Below are 20,713 nucleotides of genomic sequence, written 5' to 3'. Positions count from 1 at the left end.
AGTGGGAGGGGGAGGGAAGGTTAGAAATGAAGAGGCAGAGGTAGGGTGGGCACAGGGACCCTAAACCCAGCAGGGAACAGGAGGAGGCCAGCATGCCCTGGCCGACACCAAGTCAGAAGCCCACACCAAGGCCAGCTCCCTCTCCAAGCTCTCCAGGGTCTGCAGAGGGACGATGCCCTCCCTGCCCCCTCCCCCAGGAGGCCTAGGGTGGTACCGTGGCAGCCTTGCCTCACCTCACCCCCCCTCGGTGTTGTGGGAGGGAGAGGAGCCCCAGAAGCCCTCCCTTCCCTCCTCCCCCCTCTCCCCCCCACCCCGGGGAGGGCTGCTACAATTTGTGGTTACAGCTTTACACGTCAGAAAAAAAAAAGTTTGCAGAATGTCCCACACCGAAAAAAAAAATGCGAAACCGAGAGAAAAAAACCTGCGAGTGGGCCTGGCGGATGGGATTATTAAAGCTTCGCCGGAGCCGCGGCTCGCCCTCCCACTCCGCCAGCCTCTGGGAGAGGAGCCGCGCCCGGCCGGCCCGGCCCCCAGCCCCATGGACCTCCGAGCAGGTAGGAGCCAGGCGTCCGAGGCCTCGGCCTCCGCCCCCGCCCAGCAGCAGTGAGATCCGGTTCCCGTCCTCCTCCCCACCCCCGGAGCCCCACGCCGGGGCCCGGCCGGGGAGCACAGCTCGGGCTGGGGAGGTACGGCCGGGAGCCCTCGAGAGGGGCCGGGTGGGGACGCGGCATTCCTGGAGTCCGCTCGGCGGAGCCGGGAGGTGGCCGAGAGCGCGGCGGGGAGCCTGGACAACCCCTCCGACCTGGACGGGCGGCCACCTGGAGCCACAGCGAGGCGGGGTCCCAGAGAACCCGGGGACACAGAGCCCCGCGCCCGAGTCGGGGCGAGCGACTCCGAGGCGGGCAGCGAGGGTGCGGGGGTGGGGTGGGGGGGACGGGACGCGGCGCGAGGGAGGAGGGGGCCAGGAGAGGAAGAGGGAGGGAGGGAGGCAGAGGGGGAGCCCGCGGCCGAGCAGCGGGAGGCGAGGGGAGGCCGACACCTCGGGCCGCGCCGAACTCCTTCCTCGGCCGGCGGGGAGGGGAGGAGGGCGCGCGAGAGGAGGGAGGGCAGAGCGAGCCTGGCTGGGCCGGGCGGCCGGCCGGGCCGCGGGACTCCCGGCGGCTACGCTGCGCGCGGCGTGGCCGAGCCCTCCATGCTGCCCACCGCCCGGGAGCCGGCGGCAGGTAGGGGCGGCGCGGCGGGGCGGCCGGGGCCCGGGCCCGCGATGGCCTGGGAGTGATTACTGCGGGAGGGGATGGGGGGGGGGAGACGCAGCCCGGCCGGACCCAGCAGGAAAAAGTCCGTCAGCGGCCCGGGAGCGTCGAGAGCTGCCGGCAGCCCCTCGAGCCTGGCCGGGCGGCCCGCGGCAGGAGGGCGGGCAGGGCAGGGAGTGGACGCGCCGGAGCGGGCAGCGGCTCAGCCGAGCCCCGAAGCCCGGCGCCCGGACCCCGCCTCCGCCCCCGCCGCCGCTGGGAAGGAGCGGACGGGGCGGGGGCGGGGCCGGGGGCGCCGGGGCCACACAAGGGGAAGGCGCCACCGCCGCCGGGAGGGGTCCGGGATGAGAGGTCACGGTCGAGGAGGTAGGGCCAGCGAACTGCCAACTCCTCCCGCCGAAGTTCTCAGGGCTGAGCCCCTCCAGCAAAGTCCGCGCGGCTTCTCCCAAGTCCCCACACCCATGTTCTCACCTACCTTTCTATATTACCCTGGGTTCCAGGAGGCTTCCCCCCCCAATCTCTGTGTTCTGCAGAGCCCAGGGGCAGGAAGAACCTGCCAAAAGAGGAAGGAGGGCAGACACTGGAAGCATGGTAGCGGCAGACCGAATCTTAGAGAGAAGCTAGAGGTGGGAGCATCAGGCGCACCTCTGTCTCCCCCGGAATCTGACAGGCACCCGTCTCAAGCCAGTACACACTGCCATACCGTCCGCCCTCCCCGCCACGGAACACAAGTTCTTCGTTCCCTAACAGACAAGGCGCACCCCCCTCTAGCCCTGGTGTCCTCTACCCACACTTCAGAGGTAGAGGAGGAACCACTAGAAATGGCAGCCACTGCCCCTGGGCAGTCCCAGAAGTGTCTGCTGCCTGGAGTCATGGGCCCGCGCGCGCGCGGGCTGCACATTGAAGTGTCCAATTCACACATCTGCAGGCCACCCCTACACACTGGCTACTGATTTCCTGACACTTCACATTCTTCCCCATAATCCCACCTGCCTGTTCACACCCTGGCTCCCGCACTCTGCGGCACCCCCCGCCCCCACGCCCTCCTGCACACTCCTGACCACAACACCCTTCCCAGTTCACCCACACACTTGCTCTGAACTCTTCATTTCTTTTTCGGCGGCTTCTGGCCTCAGTGGGCTGCTCAGCCTGTGGCCGTGGGCTGCACTCGTCTCCCTGACTTCTTCCAGAGCCCTCTTGTGGCACATCGCAGCAGCTCTCCCCTCAGCCCTAGCGCAGCTCCAGGACTGACTTTCCCAAGGACTCATCTGCCTTGCCTCTGCTTCTTCCCCTGACCCGGGTTTCTTCTATCTTCTGGACTAGAAGGGAAGAGGACGAGAAGATGGGAATGTGGGAACGGATACAGGGATGGAGCCCACATGATTCCACGTGAGAGGAACTTAAGCAAGCACATGCAGTCTCCTTATGGACGCCCACTGTCAACAGATGGGTTCACGGCAAAGCTAGGTCTCCTGATCTCCAGGTCTACCTCCCCACCAACACTCCCGTTCCTCAGCAGCCTTGGGGGAAGGGGACCTGAGAAGGCAGAAGCAAAGGAAGGAAAAAAATAGAAGGGGGCAACCAGTCTTGAGGATGGAGAGGCCTTTCCCTGGGTAGGACCCCTGGACCTCACACCCCTTCTTCGGCTACTCCCTCCAGCTCCCCTCAGTGGACTTCTCCAAGGTCACCCAGCTGCTGGTTATGATCTGGACTGAGGGCTCCCATGTTCAGCCTAGACTGTAGGACTTCTGGACGCAGCTATAGCATTTCCAGCTGTTAGCCCCAGTCCCAGGTGCAGTCTCCCCCATCAACCTTGGACATCTGCACTGCTGAGCCCCCCACCCTCACTGAGGGTGGTCAGCCTCTGAGATGGGCCAGGAGCTGAGGGGCGGTTGGCTAAAGGCCTGCCTGTGTAGCCTGTGGGGGTGGCCCTTGGGCTTGGTGGGGCTAAGGCAGTGTGTGTGTGTGTGTGTGTTCACGAGGGGGCCTTGTTTCCCAGGGCCCAGGGATCTGGATAGAATTAGGGGCTGGCCCTGGCAGGGGCCAGGATGGGGAGTGTGGGGGTGCTGCAGCAGGAAACGTGAGCTGCACTCATTAGCTCCTCACGTGCTCAGCCGGATTTATAAACACAAGGAGAAGGGGATGTAAACAATCAGTGGGCAGCAAGCAGCCAGAGGCAGGGCTGGGGCTGGGGACCAGGCTGGGGGAGGGGCTAGGATACAGCCTGATGGTGGGGTCCACCTGCATACCATGAGCTAGAGAGGGAAGCAGAGAGCTGGGCTCTACCAAACCTGCCCCTGGGCGCTGGGAGTCCCTGGCTCAGTGCTCACAGCTAAGCTCAGGTGTTCTCTGTCCAGGCCTTCCAGCTTGGCTGCCGGGAATCGAGCACATCTTGCCCGAGATCAGCGCTGTCACAGGCCAGCAGAGTCCTGTACTTCACCTGTCCTTTCTCCTCTACCGGCTTCCACTCTGATTCCTACGACTCCTGCTTCTTTCTGCCTCTCTCCAGGACTGGTCAGTAGGCTCCTTCTGCTTTCTGGTGTCCCCCACCCCCCAGCCTGCAGTGATACAGTTACCTCAGAACTGAAATATTCCTGGAAACACCGGCCTCGTCTGGTTAATTTCACGAGCCGTTTTTCTGCCCAGATGACTTAGCTGTTGTTTATCCAAAGGCTTCTTCTCCTCCTGTTGCCCCCTGTGTAAGGAGCTATTTTCCCCAGGGATGTCCCCCAGGGCCCAGGAAGGGAGGGGAAACGAGCTCCAGGCTGGGCTCCTGTCTATACCTCCAGTTACGGGGCAGACAGCCTAGTCCAGGATTCTGGATGACAGGGCTGCCTTTGGCAGGGAGGGGTGAAGAGGCCAGCCAAGCCTCGAGTTTCTGCTTTGGCAGGACTTTGGCAATGCCACTAACTTCCAGCAAAACCATACTTCATCCTAAAAGCTGTCTCAAAGCTGGAAGGGCTGCTGCTCAGCTCATGATGGTTCCAGTCTCCAAAACAAACCCTACAAGATACGCACAGGATCCTACAGGGGACTTCACCAGATGCCCAGGCTTGGTACAGAGGAGGAGAACTTGGATGTATTTGGGGATTCGGTAATCAGGGACTAGAAAGGAAAACAGTTAGGTAAGAACTAGGGATGGAAAGGACCAGGGCTACACATGGGGGCAGCGAAGCAGAGCCTGTTTGTCCAGGGAGCAGTTAAATGTCTGATCCTGCTGTCTGAAAACACATGTGAACTTGTACACATATGCACGCACGCGTGCACACACCCCCTCCTCCCGCGCTCCCTCCACCTGCAAAGCTGACTTCGTCAAGCACCCGAGAGTCCGTGCTGAGTACCCGTGCCACAGCTGAAGCCCTCAGCTGCCTCCTGTATTCTGTATGCGACCAAGAGTCCCAACGGTGACTTCCATAGGCTCAGCATATGACAGACTCTAACCTTAATCTCGTCTTCATGGCTTCTTACATCCAAACCCTGTCCCGAGTCTGAATACAGGCAAATTGTTAAGCCTATCCACTTGTTTCTAAGAAACGTGTCATTATAGAAAAATCTGGAAGTATAAAATGTAAACTAGAGTAAAGAAACCACTTGACCTCATACCTATTCAAGCTTAAAACCCAAACTATCCCTGCTTTTTGTGACTTGCCAAACACCATTCAATCTGATGTGTAAAGCAACAAATCCACAGATCTTAGTCCCAACTAACCTTCCGCCTGCCCACAGGTAACCACATCCCCTTCCTGGACTCAAATCTCAACCATGCTCACTCAACCAAATCCCAAGTCTAAATTCATCGGAAATGTTAAGCCTAACCTAGTCCTTAAGCCTAACCTAGCCCGCAGCTACTTATATTCCCACCCTATCCTAGCCCAGATGGGTACTGGTTTTGATCTTTGTCCTCACCTAAAGAGCCCTTTAGGAAAGTGTTTCCCACCTGACTCTAGCCCTTCTCCCAGCCTCAGCTCCTGGTTTCTGGGACGCAAGTCCTCCATTGTCGTCTGCGGACCAGCCTGCCTCTTCAAACTCCCATCTTTCCCCTGGATGTTGCCCCTCCAACACTCCAGATAAAGACAGGACAGGCATTGGCAGGCTCTGCAGTACCAGCCTATCATCCCAGCTACTCAGGAGCCTGAGGCAGAAGGATCGAACTTAGGGAGAACCTATTCTCAAAAACCAGAGAAGAGCTGGGGCTATAATTCAGTGGTAGAGCACTTGCCTGCATGTACAGGCCCTGTCTTTAATTCTAGCACTACCGGCAAACAAGGGGGGTGGGAGTATCAAGCTTCTATATTGCCAATAAGGGGAACACTGCATCTCCTTCAGATCACGCCATCAGACCCTCATCACAGCCAGGAGCTGTACCCTAGTGTATACCCACCACTTCTCACTCCACAGACCCTCTTGGCCCCTTCAGGCCGACCTCGGCTGCGAACCCTACTCCTGCCTCACATGCTGCTGCCTCTCTTCGCGCTCTTCCACAGGGCTCGTGCTCACAGCTTGCCAGAATTAACATAGGCCATAGTCCCATCCCTTAGTTCCTGCTGCAGTGAGACTAGAAGACATGGAGAAGAGGCTGGGACACACCTGGAACTCCGACATACTGACATAAGGTCCCTCAAGCCTGGCCTGCCCCTCTCAGTACACACACAATTTTGGCACATAGAGTGACATTCATGACGAAGACTTTGAGCTGACAGATGCAGTCAAGTATCGACTGATGGACACAGATGCCAGGACTTCGTCCTTGCAGACATACCTCCACATCCACTCTTGGACCAGAAGTGGTTCCCTTCCTCCATCCCCTCCACCTCCCATCTGGTTTCTCACCCTCACCCCCCTTCCTAGCCCAAGGTGGGGACAGACACCTGAGGGGCTGCCAATTGTCTCCCCACTTGGGCCTGGGCCCACCCTCATACTTCTTGCCCATCCTGTCCACAGGGGACTCGTGGGGGATGTTAGCTTGCCTATGCACGGTGCTCTGGCACCTCCCTGCCGTGCCAGCTCTAAACCGCACAGGAGACCCAGGGCCTGGCCCCTCCATCCAGAAAACCTATGACCTCACCCGCTACCTGGAGCACCAACTCCGCAGCTTGGCTGGGACCTATGTGAGTATCCCGTTTACTTTGGGCAGAGGCTTTGTGGGGGGGGGGAGAGCATGGTGCAGGGGTCCTGGTGAGTGATGGGGTGATGAGAGAGGCCCTTTGGGTCCACACAGTTTCTCCATCTGGCCTATCTCCTGCCCTTCCCTCTCAGGTGCCCCCCCATCCTGGCCCCAGGACTAGGCATGTGGGCAGGCCTCGAACCCGCCTTGGCCCATTGCCCCATTGGCTGCCAGCCCAGCTGCCTGCCTCCCCCGGGGGCTGGGGAAGTCTCCTCTGTTTACACCGTGTTGTGGTGTCTCTTGCAAGGGCGGGGCTGGGTGGGGATGGAGGGGCCCCACCTTCTGTGCTTGTGTTCCAGCTTGACTCTACCCCCAGACCTGGGGCCCTGCTGCTCCAGACCCGTGGGCCTCCCTCCGTCTGCCTCTCCCATCCTTCACAGGCCTCTTAGGGGGTGTCGGAGGAGGGGTCCACAAAGAATCCAGGGCAGTGACAGCAAGGGGCTCAGGCTATGGAGGGTGCTTATACCCTAAGAATCTGAGGTAGTCCAGAGAACTTCATAGAGCCCAGGAGAGCCGGGAAGAGGATAGGAGGCGCTGAGGACCATGGGGAGCAGGCCCCCTCTTCCCGTGTTCCTCTTCCACATCCCAGACCCTACTCCTGAGCCAGGGAAGAAAAGGGGAGGAGGGTGGCGGGGGAGCTGGCTCCAGCCCCAGGATACACCGAGGAAATTAGTTTGTCTCTGTGCTTGTCAGCTGCGAACCTCCCCCTGGGCCCTTGCCTCTCCCAGGCCTCGCCCCTCTGCTCTCTCCCTCCCAGTTGCACATCTCCCACATCCCCTTCCCTGGGCCTCAGGCCGATCCCCTGAGGCATTGGCAAGGGCTTTGCCCTCTTCCCTCGACTCCACCGCCTCGCATGCCCTTCTCCTATCCCTCTTGAGATGTCCTCAGTTTCTTCCTTTACAGCTCTGCTCCTAGCAGCCAAGCCCTCTTCTGGGGTGCTGGTGAGTGTCCCCTATCCCTGTCCCTGTGGCTTGAGGAACTGGGCCTCTCCGAAGAGGAGATTCGGTGCCGCCAGACCCCTCGGCCTTCGATACAGACTCTCTTCTGGCTGGTTTCCCTGCGCAGAAAACCTCGGCTTGCGTCTGCTACCCTCTCTAGTTCCCGACCCTTTCTCTCCTGACTTTCTCTGCCAAATTTCTTCAAGGAGTCGTCTACACCCTCTGCCTCCACTTCCTCTCCACCCACTCACTCCTTAACCCCCTGCGATCTGGCTTCCAGGCCACAGCCACCGTCTCTCCCAGGTCGTCAGGCATCTTCTCACCAAACCCGGCAACATTTTCTGCGACTCCCTCTCATGTTCTGCAATTGCCCCGCGCGCGGAGCTCTCCCCTGGCCTGCACTCTCAGAGGCCGCCTTCTACCTCTCCAGCCTGGCTTCCAGGCTCCTCGGGGTCCTCCTTCTTCTCTGCCCTGCCCTGTGGTGGGCACTTCTCTGCCCAGCCAATCAGCACGTCCTTCCTGAGCGGCTCCTTGGTGATCTTCTCTTTCTACACCTCTCCATAGGAGAGCCCATCACCCCACTGCCTCACCTGTCACCTCCATGCAAGGGACGCAGTTGCTAGAAAAACTCAGGAGGTCTGTGAACAGAGGCCTACCATGTTTGGGAGGAGGTACCCCTCCGGTGGCAGGCTGGCACCTCTGCTCTCCTCCTTCCCCATCGTCCTCTCCTTTTCACAGCTGAACTACCTGGGGCCCCCTTTCAACGAGCCTGACTTCAATCCTCCTCGGTTGGGGGCCGAGACCCTGCCCAAGGCCACTGTCAACTTGGAAGTGTGGCGAAGCCTCAGTGACAAGCTGCGGCTGACCCAGAACTATGAGGCCTACAGCCACCTCCTGTGTTACTTGCGCGGCCTCAACCGGCAAGCTGCCACGGCCGAACTCCGGCGCAGCCTGGCCCATTTCTGCACCAGTCTCCAGGGCCTGCTGGGCAGTATTGCAGGTGTCATGGCAGCTCTCGGGTACCCACTGCCCCAGCCTCTGCCAGGGACTGAGCCAGCCTGGGCCCCTGGCCCTGCCCACAGTGACTTCCTCCAGAAGATGGATGACTTCTGGCTGCTGAAGGAGCTGCAGACCTGGCTGTGGCGTTCAGCCAAGGACTTCAACCGGCTTAAGAAGAAGATGCAGCCTCCGGCAGCTTCGGTCACCCTGCACTTGGAGGCCCACGGCTTCTGATTCCTGACCCTTAACTCCTCCCGGTCTCTGCCCCAGTCAGCTGGGTTTCCATTCTGGGGTGGAAAAAAACAAACAAACCTGTATACCAACATTTGTTGAGCCAGGAAACAGACAGTGGGAACTCTGTCCTCCTCTCCCGTGGGTGGGGAGTGTAACGCGATAAGCCCTGTCTCCTGACCAGCTCCTAGAGTCCTAGGGTCTGGGGAAAAGGGGAAGTGGGCGTTATCCTGTTTCCGCAGAGCATGAGGAAGTCCAATGGCTCAGGTGGGTATAAAGGTGCTCCCGCCTCCTGCTTCCTGCCTGCCACTTGCCAGGACCCACTCAGTTCCTCATGTGGCACTTGCAGAAGCACACCTGGAGGGCATGGGTGGGGGCCGCTGTAGCTTGTGCCTTTCTGGGGTAAAGGCCCCTGGCCTCCTCCCTCTCCTTGGATGGGTGTTGCTCCCCTACCCCAATAACTACATATCCAGTTCAGGAAATAAGGTGGCCAGTCTAAAGAAGGGTGTGACAGAAAGCAGAGGGGTAGGGTCTGTGCGGGAGGTGGTCTAGAAACCAGAAGATGTAATACTAAAGAGAGCAGGGCAGGGACAGACCAGACCCAGCAGTCGCCAAGGCCGTCGGTGGCACAGGGCGGAAAACAGAAGCCATGTGGAGCATCAGGACCTCGCCTTGAATTGTCTTGCCGGCATCTCGGTGCCTCCTCTCCACCCCTTTCCCAGGGTATCTGTGGCTGCCTGGGCTGGGGAGGGCAGCCACAGCCACAGGGTTTCCTGAAAGTTTACATTGCAGTAGCATTGTGGGGTGAAGGGGATGGCTCCCCAGGCCCTATCCCCAGCCCCCACCCACTCATGACTCTAAGTTTGTTGTATTAATATTTATTTATTTGGAGATTTATTTATTAGATGATATTTATTGCAGAATTTCTATTCTTGTATTAACAAATAAAATGCTTTCCCCAGAACTTGGACTCTGCCTGGCCTGACAGTCTTCCTGGGGCACATGTCTGGTGACCCTAGCCCTGCCTGCCAATTCCCATCGTTTCCTTATACCTAGAGGTGTACAGGGCTTGGGGTGCAGGCTCTTTCGGCTGGTCCTGGTGCACACGGGCTCCTGGAACCCATCCATCCCTTCGCCACACCTGAAGTGCCTCGGTCCTCCCGAAGCTGTGTGTATTACGTTTGCCAGTCTTCCTTGCCTCTGGACTGCTCTGCTGGTCCCCCAGGTCTGTCTGGCCTTGAACTTCTCCACTCGAGTTCAACCTACACACGGTGGGGGGAGCTGTTAGGCTCCTCTCGGACTCGTGCTAATCGCTAACCCCTGACATGCAGCCCCAAACTCCCCCGGGCTCCCATTAGTGGCTGCCTTCTCGGAGCCCTTGCCCACTCTTCTCCTAGGGAGGGTGGTGGACACTAGCCAAGTCGGTGTTCTTTGCTGTGGATCTGTTCTTTTCCCTCCAATGAAAACCCTGTTTGGAGGAAGAGAATGCTTATTGGATTGCAAGAGAATGGGATGGATGGGAGGCATAGTCTAAGCTCCAATATCATTTTATAGCCTGCTAGCTGGGTAGCCTTAGACAAAGTTTTCTGTCTTCAGTTTCCCCATCTGTAAAATGGGGATAACTAAATATGCTTATGCAATTCTTAGAAATATTAAAGGTACTTGGTGATAGCAGCAGCCATTGTAGTGATTACTGAGTAGTTGAAATGCATCCCTATGCCATGACATTCTAGCTGTGAACTACTGGATAAATTCATGGGTTAACTGCTCCCAGGAAACACATGGATATTTCACGAGAAGAGCCTCCTAAAAATAATACCTTAAGGAAGGAAGTAACAAATGGTGGTAGTGCCAGCCAGCTGACAGATACTTTAAAGACCTAATTACCTGCCCTTCACTCTGCTGGCTGGGTATACTGAAGCCAAAAGAAGACTCAGGCCCAACTCGGCTCCTGCCCTTGTGAAACTTGCAATCTACTTGGGAAGAAAGACCAGCTTCCCTGAAATGACGAGGTGTAGAAGCACAGTCATGTGATGTAGTGTGAAAGGCAAGTGCATGACCCCAAGAGGGTGAAAGGAGGGTGACCGTGGAGGAGCTGCTGACCGCCCACGGGCTAGCCAACCTCAGTGTCATGTCCTGGAGTCACCGGGCCCGGGTGGAACAGGCCCTGCTTCTATGGACTGAGACGCCTGTGCAGACACTCACAAGACTCCGCCTCTGCCTGAGACACTAGAAAGGGCATCGGGCAGGGCTTTCTCTACACACAGGAAAAAGCGCCCCGGCTTGTGATGCGGAAACATTACAGGGGCGAGGAGGAAGGCAGTAAGGAAAGCAAAGGTTCTCCCAGGAGTTCGCGAGGCTCCAGTCTTTCTCTTTAGTACCCCTTCCTCTCTTCCTTCTTTCCTTCTGTCTCTTCCTTCCCCTTCCTCCCTCTCCTCTTCTTCCTCTCCTTTCTCTCTCCCTCCTTTTCCTCCCCCATCTTTTTTCCCACTCTGGCATAGGCTGCCTTGAACTTGAAGTTCCGCCCTCACCCCGCAGTGCCGGGCTAACAGGCATACACCACCGTGCTCTGTCTGCTCTTCACCTCTCTGCTAGCACCCAGCTCAGCACTCCAGCCTAAAGGTGAATTCTGTAAGGTGGACAAAACAATTAAAAAAGGGAGCAGGACCATCTCCCAGAAATGCTAGGATGCCACGAGGCAGATTTGCTTAAATGGAGAAAGACCTAGGCGATGGGCCGGCGAGAGGGCTCAGTGGGTAAAGATGCTTGTGGCCAAGCCAAACAGTCTGAATTTTATCTCTGGAACCCACATGATGTTTTGAAAAAGAGAACCAATGAACATTAAGAAGGGTAGGAAGTCAAGCAGGCAGACGCATGCAAAAGTAAACCTAACACAGAGGGCTGCACCTAATGGGGTGAAGGGTCTAGGCCGTGGCACTTGGGAAGGGAGCAGTGCCTGAAGCGATTGATATATTTATAGCGCGGTCCAGCAAACGCTCATGCACTCTTTGAAAACAGCACAGGGTGGGATTCAAAACCATTATCAGAAGGTGGGAAGATTTTGGACAGGTGGAGGAGACAAGGGCAGGACGCAAGTGAGTCTCCTCAGGCAGACAGCGTTTTGAGGGCAGGCTCCAGGACTGCCTAGCCATACATCCAGACAGTGTTTTAGCGTGTTTCCTGACAGTCAAGTCCTTGGTAATTTGATGGAAACTGATATAAAGCCTGTCCAAAACAAGAGAGTTTTAGAAGCTGAGAGCTGATCAGCAGTCTCCTGCTCCAGAGAAACTGAGAGAAGGAAGTGGAGGTTTCTGCTGGCTGCTCTAGTTGGAAAGCAGGCTAAGCACGGCTTCCCTCAGTGCGGCAGCTGGGGTGGGGTCAGCCCTGCACCCACACAAACACATCCTGAAAGCCCCTCTCCCCAGTCTAAACGGGCATGTGGAGAGCGCCAGGTGGAGCTGAAGATGGGGCACAGAGGAGAGAGAAGAGCAGCTGCCCAGGGCTCAGTGGGGATGGAAGGGATACCCCACTCTATCCCTCTCTTTAACCCCACCCCTTCCTCAGGCCCTGCCACTCCCCCTGAGCAGGAGGTCAGTCCAGCTCGGGGTCCAGCTCGGGATTCCAGGCAGCCGGATGAACACCCCTGAAAACACACTAGGGCGGTTGGGAAAGTACAGGCGATTTGTTTGTTTCTGGATGTAGGGGGCTATGTAGACTAGGCTCACTTAAATTCACAGTGATCCTCCTGCTTCAGTGTCCTGAGGCTGGATGATAGGCATGTGCCACTGTGCCCACCACGTAAGAACCCTTGAAATAGCAGGTGAGAGGCAGACCTCAAACTGTGAGTCCAAGAAAGATACAGTGTGAAGAGCACAGGAGTGAATACATATTCTCAGTGTCCTGTCATCAAGGGAGGCTTATTGTTAGTCTGTTTTAAAGAGAAGAGATCGCCGGGCGGTGGTGGCGCACGCCTTTAATCCCAGCACTCGGGAGGCAGAGGCAGGCGGATCTCTGTGAGTTCGAGGCCAGCCTGGGCTACCAAGTGAGTCCAGGAAAGGCGCAAAGCTACACAAGAGAAACCCTGTCTTGAAAAAAAAAAAACCAAAAAAAAAAAAAAAAAAAAAAAAAAAAAAAAAAAAATAAAGAGAAGAGATCTAGCTGGGTGGTGGTGGTGGCGGCGGCGGCGGTGGTGGTGCACGCCTTTAATCCCAGCACTCGGGAGGCAGAGCCAGCCAGATCTCTGTGAGTTTGAGGCCAGCCTGGGCTACCAAGTGAGCTCCAGGAAAGGCGCCGCAAAGCTACGCAGAGAAACCCTGTCTTGAAAAACCAAAAAAAAAAAAAAAAAAAAAAAAAAAAAAGAGTTGTGCAGTGTTGTGCACGACTTTAATCTCAGCACTCAGGAGGCAGAGGCAGGTGGATCGCTGATTCAAAGGCCAGCCTTCGTTTACATAGTAAATTCAAAGTCAGCCTGGGCTACAAGAGACTGTCTTGAAAAACTAGAAAGAGAGAGAGAGACAGAGAGAGAGAGACAGAGAACTAAAGCTCTGAAATGTTCTCTCTGAACCTGTTCTCACCCGTGGCTACGTAAGCCCACACTAGCTTTCTGTACGTGGGATGCCAGCACTCCCCACAAGAAGCATCTCTTCCGGTCCACTCCCTGCTCTTGGTCCTTCTGCTGTCTACTCTGCTCGTAGTGTGTGGCACAACGGCTCACAACTGCTCCACAACCCCACCGCCAGTGCCCTGGGGTCCCTCATGTCCCGACTTTGACTTTGCCAATCCTGTCTTGCTGATCCTTAGTCTTGAAAAGTGCCCCCTCTTACTCTGCCCCCACCTCTTGCCTAGATGCACGGTCTCCAGAAGCCCTGTGTCCTTGGGGGGGGGAGCAGGAGGGGAGAAGAAAGGGGTGGACGCCCTCCTTGTCTCCAGAGAACACATATGTATTGGAAACCGCGCTGTCGTCTTAAGTGCTTGGAGATGCACCTGTGTCTGAGAAGATGCACGGGAGACAGAACCGGCACCTAGGAGAAGAGGCAGCTTCCTGGAGGCTAAGGGCCAGCACTGAGGAGGCTCTGGGTCGAGGCGACTCATCATAGCTCACCAGAGAATGACAAGCAGCCAGGACACAGGGACCCCTCAGCAGCGAGGGAACTCATCCAAGCACTTCTCTTACACAAACACATTCACCAGCTGCCATTGCCACAGCTACCCAAAATGGAGAAGGCAGAGGGCGGTCCTCTGTTCCCCCAGCCTCCAGCACAAAGGTCAGCGATTCAGGCCTGGCTGCATAGTCTGACGGTTGTTTCCTCTGAGTTCTCCCTTCTTCTCTGGAGCGGTAATTATCCCTGCCTTTGTCCTCTGGATTCTTGAGCTCCCTGACTCAGTCTGGTATCCAAATTCCCTAGTAGGAGGGGACAAAACCCTTGTAGCAGAGTAGAGTCAGAGGTAGTGAGGGATAATTGTGAGAGAGCTGTGGGTCTGGGTTCCAGTCCTTTTTATCTTAACCTCCAGGGTTCGTAGCCTGACTAGTTCAGAGATAACGTGGAGGTCCCTCCCCAACTTGCCTGACCTCTAGGACGTGGCTCTTAGGGACTAGCCAGGACCTCTTCCCTTCTGGACAAAGTCTGACACCTGGTGGCCATAGTGAGGAATGATCAGAAGGGTGCTTTTTCAAATCTTCCCAGAATTTCTTCTGAACTGTTGGTTGACCCAGGTGAAAGGGGAGCTGATCAGAGTGGGTATAGGAAATTCCTGGGTAGGGCAGAAAGGACACTAGAGGCCCAGGGAAGCCTTCCTATTCTCCAAGGTTCCCAACCTTTAAATCCATGAACCCCAGAACCTAGCAGGCTAGGGAGCTGTGTCTGAGAGGGTAGAGAGACTAGAAAGGGGCTGCTGAGGGGACGTGGCACATGGGAAAGAAAGGAAGGGAGGGATGAGGAAGAAGCTTTTGGGGTGTTCATCCGGCTGCCTGGAATCCCGAGCTGGACTGACCTCCTGCTCAGGGGGAGTGGCAGGGCCTGAGGAAGGGGTGGGGATAAAGAGAGGGATAGAGTGGGGTATCCCTTCTGTCCCCACTGAGCCCTGGGCAGCTGCTCTTCTCTCTCCTCTGTGCCCCATCTTCAGCTCCACCTGGCGCTCTCCACTTGCTGGTGGAGACTGGGGAGAGGGGCTTTCAGGATGTGTTTGTGTGGGTGCAGGGCTGACCCCACCCCAGCTGCCGCACTGAGGGAAGCCGTGCCTAACCTGCTTCCCAACTGCAGCAGCCAGCAGTGAGTCTCAGCCCCAGAAGGGCGCTGGCCTCCTCTGTTCACATTATTTGTTTTCCTCGTCTCCCCAGGACTTTGACCTTGGACATGACAAGGTTTTAGGTATTTTCCAAGGTGCAAGAGTTAACTGCTACTAGTTCCATCACTGGCTTAGGGGGGGTCAGTGCTGACCAAGGATACTTTGCATACAATTCAGAACTGAGCCCTAACTCAGACTACCAACCTGGTCTCCAATCTGAGAACTGAACAGCAGTTTGGTGGATGGGCCCGGGAAGCTGCCTGTGTCGGGTAAGGTGTTCCAGGGAGGAGAAAAGGATGAGATTAGGAAAGAATGGAGGGAAACATCCAAAGATAGAAGGCCAAGGGCTAGTCATTTCCCCAGACACCTCAGAGAACCATCTGATGCTGAGCAGGCCAGGATGGTCTCAGTGCTGACTGGGAGAAAGAGCATGCTTCCTAGGGAGAGCTGCCTCACCCCGGGCCAGAAGGCCTGTCCTAGGGTCCCTGCATTCAGGTAAACACTTTGGACCTCTCTCTGGGGCTGAGGGAAGCTAAAGCCCATGGGAGATATCTTTCCAGACAATGTGGGAGAGGCTAGCTGGGTCTGCGCCAGGCAGAGCTGGGAGGGGAAGCAGGTAGGGATGGCCCTCCACAGAGCAGGTTGGGGTGTCAGGGGCCGCCAAAGGAGAGAGGGGAATGGGCCCAGACACAGTGGGAGCTGCTGTGGCCGCCCAGCGGCACACCCCATTTCACGCTCCCTGGGCGGTGGCAGGCCCCACGGCTATCAGCTTTCAGGGGTGGGAGGGACCAGGAATGAGGAGGGGTCTGCCCCACCCATGGTTCCCTGCTCCCTCAGGGCTTTGTGGACTCAGGAAGTGGGTGCCACATACCTTTGGGAACGGTCCCAGAGTCCCTTTCTGAGGCCCTTTTAGGGAGGAGTGGTCAGTCCCACAGAGCCTAGGAGCTAGCCCACTAGAGAGCACTCAGCCTGACCAGACCTAACACCTATGCCCTTCCCTTCCTGGTAGAGAATCCTCCGGTCACCCTCCCCAACTCTGCAGGGTACCTTCTCACTGGGTGTGGGCCCCACTTGTCCAAGAGACAGATGAGGGGATCAGACCTGGGCCAATTCAAACAATGGGGCAGAGACGGGCCTTCCAGGTCTTTGCAGCTTGCCTACAGTCCCTCCTCCTCAAGAAGCTGATGGGGAAGGCCAGGCCAGGGGAGGCCCCTGGAGACAGAGCCTTCTCCTCTCCACTGGTGGGCTCCTCGCTAGAGATCTTCTTCTCTGTTGCCACACACATGAGAGGCCCAGTGCTTGCCAAGCCAGATCTCAGAGCTTCAGAGAAGGGGGGCACGGGCCTCCAAGGAGCCATCATTAGACCTTGCGCCCCTGGAAGGAAGAGCTGGATGGGATCTCCAGAGGGTGATTAGTGCTGGGTCAATCCAGTGCTGGTTCCCAGACTCCCACTGGCCAGCACTTTCACCCGCTGCCAGGAAGTTGGTGAGGGGGAGGTGGCAGTCAGGGTGAGTCAGCGATGAGAGGAACCCCAAGACAAAGGTCATGGGTGGAGAATTGAGAGACACTGTTTACAGCAGTCCACCTCCTGGAGGCCTTCTCCCCATGCCTACCATCCTCCTCTAGCTCTGAGGAGTTTTTTTCTTCTGCTCTCCCATCCAGGACTGACAATTGGATGCCCCTCTACCCTGCAAGCCTGTGAGCTTCTGGAGCACAGGGAGGGTAGTTACACAGGATTACTAAGAACCCTGATCACAATTGACCTACACCCTCTTGCAAAACTCTTCTCTTTTTCTTTTTTTGGTTTTGTTTTTCAAGACAGGGTTTCTCTGTGTAGTTTTGGTGCCTGTCCTGGATCTCGATCTGTAGACCAGGCTGGCCTTGAACTCACAGAGATCCGCCTGGCTTTGCCTCCCAAGTGCTGGGATTAAAGGAGTGAGCCACTGCTGCCTGGCGCAAAACTCTTCTGATGTCTATTTTGTGTTAGTATGTGGGAAACACTTAGGACAGCACTTGGTACATGGCAAGTCCAATATGAGGGTAAGGTTTATGATATTATTTTCTGCCCATATACACATTCGTAAGAAACAGAGCAGGTCTGTCAATTAAGAACTGGGGATCTATGCCGGGTGGTGGCGGCGGCGGCGGCGGCAGCGGTGGCACACACCTTTAATCCCAGCACTCGGGAGGCAGAGGCAGGCGGATCTCTGAGAGGCAGTCTGTGAGTTTGAGGCCAGTCTGGTCTACAGAGTAAGTTCCAGGACTGCCGGAGCTACACAGAGAAACCTTGCCTCGAAAAACCAAAAAGGAAAAAAAAAAAAAAAAAACAGCCTGGGGATCTGAACCCATGGGACTAGACTTCTGGCGACCTGCTTGGAATGGAATCTTCCTGACTAGCAAAGTGGACAGCGGCAGGCTGTCGGGCCTGACAGTGGTCACAGCAACCGCATGCCTGGGCTGGGTGGACAGTGTCTCTGCCAGCAGACTGTGAGAAAGGAGCCTTCTGAGGCCCTGGGCTTCTCCAGCCAGGTCTCCTGGGGCCGGTAGGAGCAGGGAAGGGCCCGGATTAGTCCAAACTCTCTTTGGACCTACAGAGATCTGATCCCACAACGCTCTGGGGCCAACCAGCAGGAGTAAAGGGTTCCAGCCGGGCTCAGGGGACTTACAAACTGGCCACGGGGATTAGTGAGGCTGAAAAGAACATTTGCCTAGGAAGGAAAAACGGGAAGTGAGAGGCCGAGGATAACTCTCTATATGTCCCTGGGGACCCGAGTGGACCAATGAGGGACCAGGGGAGGTGGTGAAGTCTGGGGCATCTTGACAGGTCCTTGGTTCCGCCTAAGCGCTCCTCGCCGCGAACGCAGCAGCAGCTGCCCCGCCCCCTGCCCTCTGCCAACTGCCATTGGCTAGAGGTAGGGCCCCGCCCCACAAAGGCCGCTTGCCATTTGCTTAGGTCTCTGATGTTTGCGTGCTTGTGGGGGCGGAAGACAGGCGTCATTCTCTGGAACCTAGGGACTTCCTCTCTCTGCTTGTCTGGGTCAACTTGTCTGTCCATCGCTGGCCCATCTCTCTCTGGCCCTCTCTCACTCTCAGCAGCTGTCTCTCACAGGCCCGCTGCCCTGCCTTTTCTTTCCCGCTGTTGCCTCCTGCTCCGCCTGCCTGGGTGGCCGCCATGGGCCGGAAGCGGCTCATCACTGACTCCTACCCTGTTGTGAAGAAGAGGGAGGGGCCCCCTGGGCACTGCAAGGGGGAGCTGGCACCAGAGCTAGGTCTCTGAAATGTGGGAGTGGCAGGAAGAGTGGACAAGCAAAGACCAGAAAGGACTCGTGTGTGTGTGTGTGTGTGTGTGTGTGTGTGTGTGTGTGTGTGTGTGTGTGTGTCGGCTAGTAGGGGAAGCTGGCATGTCTCGCACTTCCGATGAGCTGACTGGCTGCAGGATGGCAAAGGCAGATGAGTGAGGATATGGCCAGGACACAGTGGCACAGCTGTAATTCCAGGGTAGGGCAAAGGCCTGGATGGCCCTGAGGAGCCCCATGTTATTGCAGGGGAAGACACGCAGTCCCTCAGCCAGGAGGACGCAGAGCTGGAGTTGCTGAGGCAGTTTGACCTGGCCTGGCAGTATGGGCCTTGCACAGGTGAGAGCCCCACCTCCAGCCCATCAGGTACATCTCTGAACCAGATCTGTCATCAATGTGTCTCAGAAATAGTCCAAGGACCTGCCCAACTCTTGGACACTGTCTCCTGAGACTGACATGTGTGGTGCTCAAGAAACGGCCCTCTGTATTCTCTCGCCTGAACTCTTCTGCCCATGCTGAATCTTCTTTCTGCCCTGGCAGGTATCACACGGCTTCAACGCTGGCATCGGGCAGAGCAGATGGGCTTGAAGCCCCCCCTAGAGGTGCACCAGGTGCTGAAGACACACCCTGAAGACCCCCGCTTCCAACGCAGGTCAGGACAGACTGGTCAGCTTTCAGGGGAACCAGGGCCTTCTCCAGGAGCTACCACCCCTGCGTAGGGGCTGCCCTGACTAGGAGACAGGGTACAGACCTAGGGGTCCCTCCTGACAAGCAAGAAGCGTCTTCCAGGTGCCTGGCTCCAGATAGACCCCTTTAGTGATCCTTACCTTATGAGCTAATGGTGGGGGAAGAGTATATACAGGGCCATGGGCCTATCTGTGAGTACCGAGGGGTTCGGCAAAGCCGCAGAACCAGAGGCAGTAGTTAGGAACTGCTGAGGTCTATCAGGGACCAGAACTGACTCTGCTCTGCATTCCTCCTCCCACCCTGTCATCCACAGCCTCTGGCATCTCTACCCGCTCTGAAGTACCACCTAGGTTGTCCTTCCCTTAACACCTCCTAGCCACCAAGAACTTCAGGAGAGAATCCATGGCCGGTAGATGCTGCTCAGCTCAGCTCAGCTCTGGAGAAACACCAGGCTGACTGTGGAGGTCTCCCTGGTTCAGCCTCTCATCTGTCTAAGCAACAAGCCCCTGATGCTCCCGAGAACCTGTGTAACTGGAGCCAAACACCTCCAGAGCCCAATCATGACCACCAGATGCTTGCCACACTCTCTGACCTGTGGTGTGGTAAATCCAGCACAGCCTGGCACAAAGCCAGATGTTGGCAGATGAGAATCAAGGAATTCACTGATGCTTACAATAAAGTATATTGAGCCTGAAATCCTGATCTTTAGTCCCTTACTATGGCTCTACTCTGCCCAGCAGCTCCCAAACTGTAAGCGGGCAGGAGAGTCAGCTCTAGGCTTTTGTGATGCCTGCTTTTTTGTTTGTTTGTTTGGTTGGTTTGGTTTGGTTTGGTTTTCAAGACAAGGTTTCTCTGTGTGGTCCCGACTGTCCTGGAAGCTCTCTGTAGACCAGGTCGGTCTCGAACTCTGCCTCTGCCTCCTGAGTGCTGGGAGAAAAGGCGTGTGTCACCACACCACCAGGCTTCCATATCTGTCTTTCTAAGGCAGTCTTTTCAAGAGCTGAGCAGCCTCAGTGTCCCCTGGTAATACTTAGAAAAGCACTCTGAGTCACGTTCCCTGACAAGACAGCAAAAAACCTGCCTGACGTGCCCAGCTTATGAGCAGCTATTAAGTTCCTGGCACCATAGCTCTCCATGGGGTGTTACTACCACTGAAACGTAACAAAACGAGCATGGAAATTAGTTCCATGTCTTGTGGTGGTCAACGTTAAGTAGATCAGGGTGAGGGGTCTGTAGGGCGTCAGAGAATGCAGAGGTGACATTTGGGAGGAGGTGGACAGGAAGGGCCCCATGGCGTTGGAGAAGAGACACGAAGGAGGGTGGCGAAGGCTCGTACCTGTGTAAGTGTTCCAGACAGAAGGGATGACGGGAAGGAAGGCTCAGCGGCAGAAACGTTTCCAGCCTATCCACATGGGGGACGGGGAGACAGCCGGGAGTGAGGCCAGACAGGGAGCAGGCCAGTCCCACGGGCACTGCAGACCGTGATAAGAAATGTGGACTTTACAGGGAGCGAGAGGAGACACTAGGGTGGCTCTACGGAATGACACCACTGAACCTATGTTTTGAAAATATGACTGCAGCTGTGGGTGGAAACAGTCTGTGGAGCTGGGGAAGCAGGCAGGTGGGGAAAGCCTTCTGCTCAGCAGACTAATGAAGGCTGTCTGGAAAGGGGACAGTGATGTGATTGGAGCAGGGTGGGGAGATGGAGCTGGCAAGAAGGGGCCAGATTTGATTTTGAGGGGACAACTGACCACTAGGGGTTGCTGATCTTGACTGGATTTGAGGGACTGGAGCCAAGAATAACTCCCCAGGGTTTGGCTTGAGTGACTAGAAGACCAGATATCCCGTAGTAGATAGGGA

At 56.6% G+C, this 20,713-nt stretch overlaps 2 protein-coding genes across 5 annotated transcripts; both read left to right on the top strand.

Moving 5' to 3' along the window:
• Positions 1-295: 295 nt before the first annotated feature.
• Clcf1 (cardiotrophin like cytokine factor 1) lies at positions 296-9,554 on the top strand. Of its 4 annotated transcripts, XM_028860629.2 has the most exons (4): positions 349-554; positions 3,611-3,767; positions 6,195-6,361; positions 8,094-9,554. In XM_028860629.2, the coding sequence occupies exons 1-4, from the start codon at positions 399-401 to the stop codon at positions 8,586-8,588; spliced, it is 975 nt and encodes a 324-aa protein (XP_028716462.1). In that variant the 5' UTR covers positions 349-398; the 3' UTR covers positions 8,589-9,554. The 4 variants fall into 4 exon arrangements, with proteins under 4 accessions (XP_028716461.2, XP_028716462.1, XP_037064289.1 ...); XM_028860628.2 differs by lacking the exon at positions 3,611-3,767 and having other exon boundaries at positions 296-554; XM_037208394.1 differs by lacking the exons at positions 349-554; positions 3,611-3,767 and adding an exon at positions 1,119-1,223.
• An 8,274-nt stretch (positions 9,555-17,828) lies between these two features.
• On the top strand, positions 17,829-19,549 carry Pold4 (DNA polymerase delta 4, accessory subunit). The gene is made up of 4 exons (XM_028860653.2): positions 17,829-18,139; positions 18,416-18,505; positions 18,707-18,818; positions 19,167-19,549. The coding sequence occupies exons 1-4, from the start codon at positions 18,043-18,045 to the stop codon at positions 19,189-19,191; spliced, it is 324 nt and encodes a 107-aa protein (XP_028716486.1). The 5' UTR covers positions 17,829-18,042; the 3' UTR covers positions 19,192-19,549.
• The last annotated feature ends 1,164 nt before the right edge of the window (positions 19,550-20,713 follow it).

The sequence above is a fragment of the Peromyscus leucopus genome, chromosome 1 (assembly GCF_004664715.2).
Source record: "Peromyscus leucopus breed LL Stock chromosome 1, UCI_PerLeu_2.1, whole genome shotgun sequence".
NCBI lineage: Eukaryota > Metazoa > Chordata > Mammalia > Rodentia > Cricetidae > Peromyscus > Peromyscus leucopus.
Note: the sequence above shows the minus strand (reverse complement) of the source record. Positions and strands in the feature narration are given on the sequence as shown.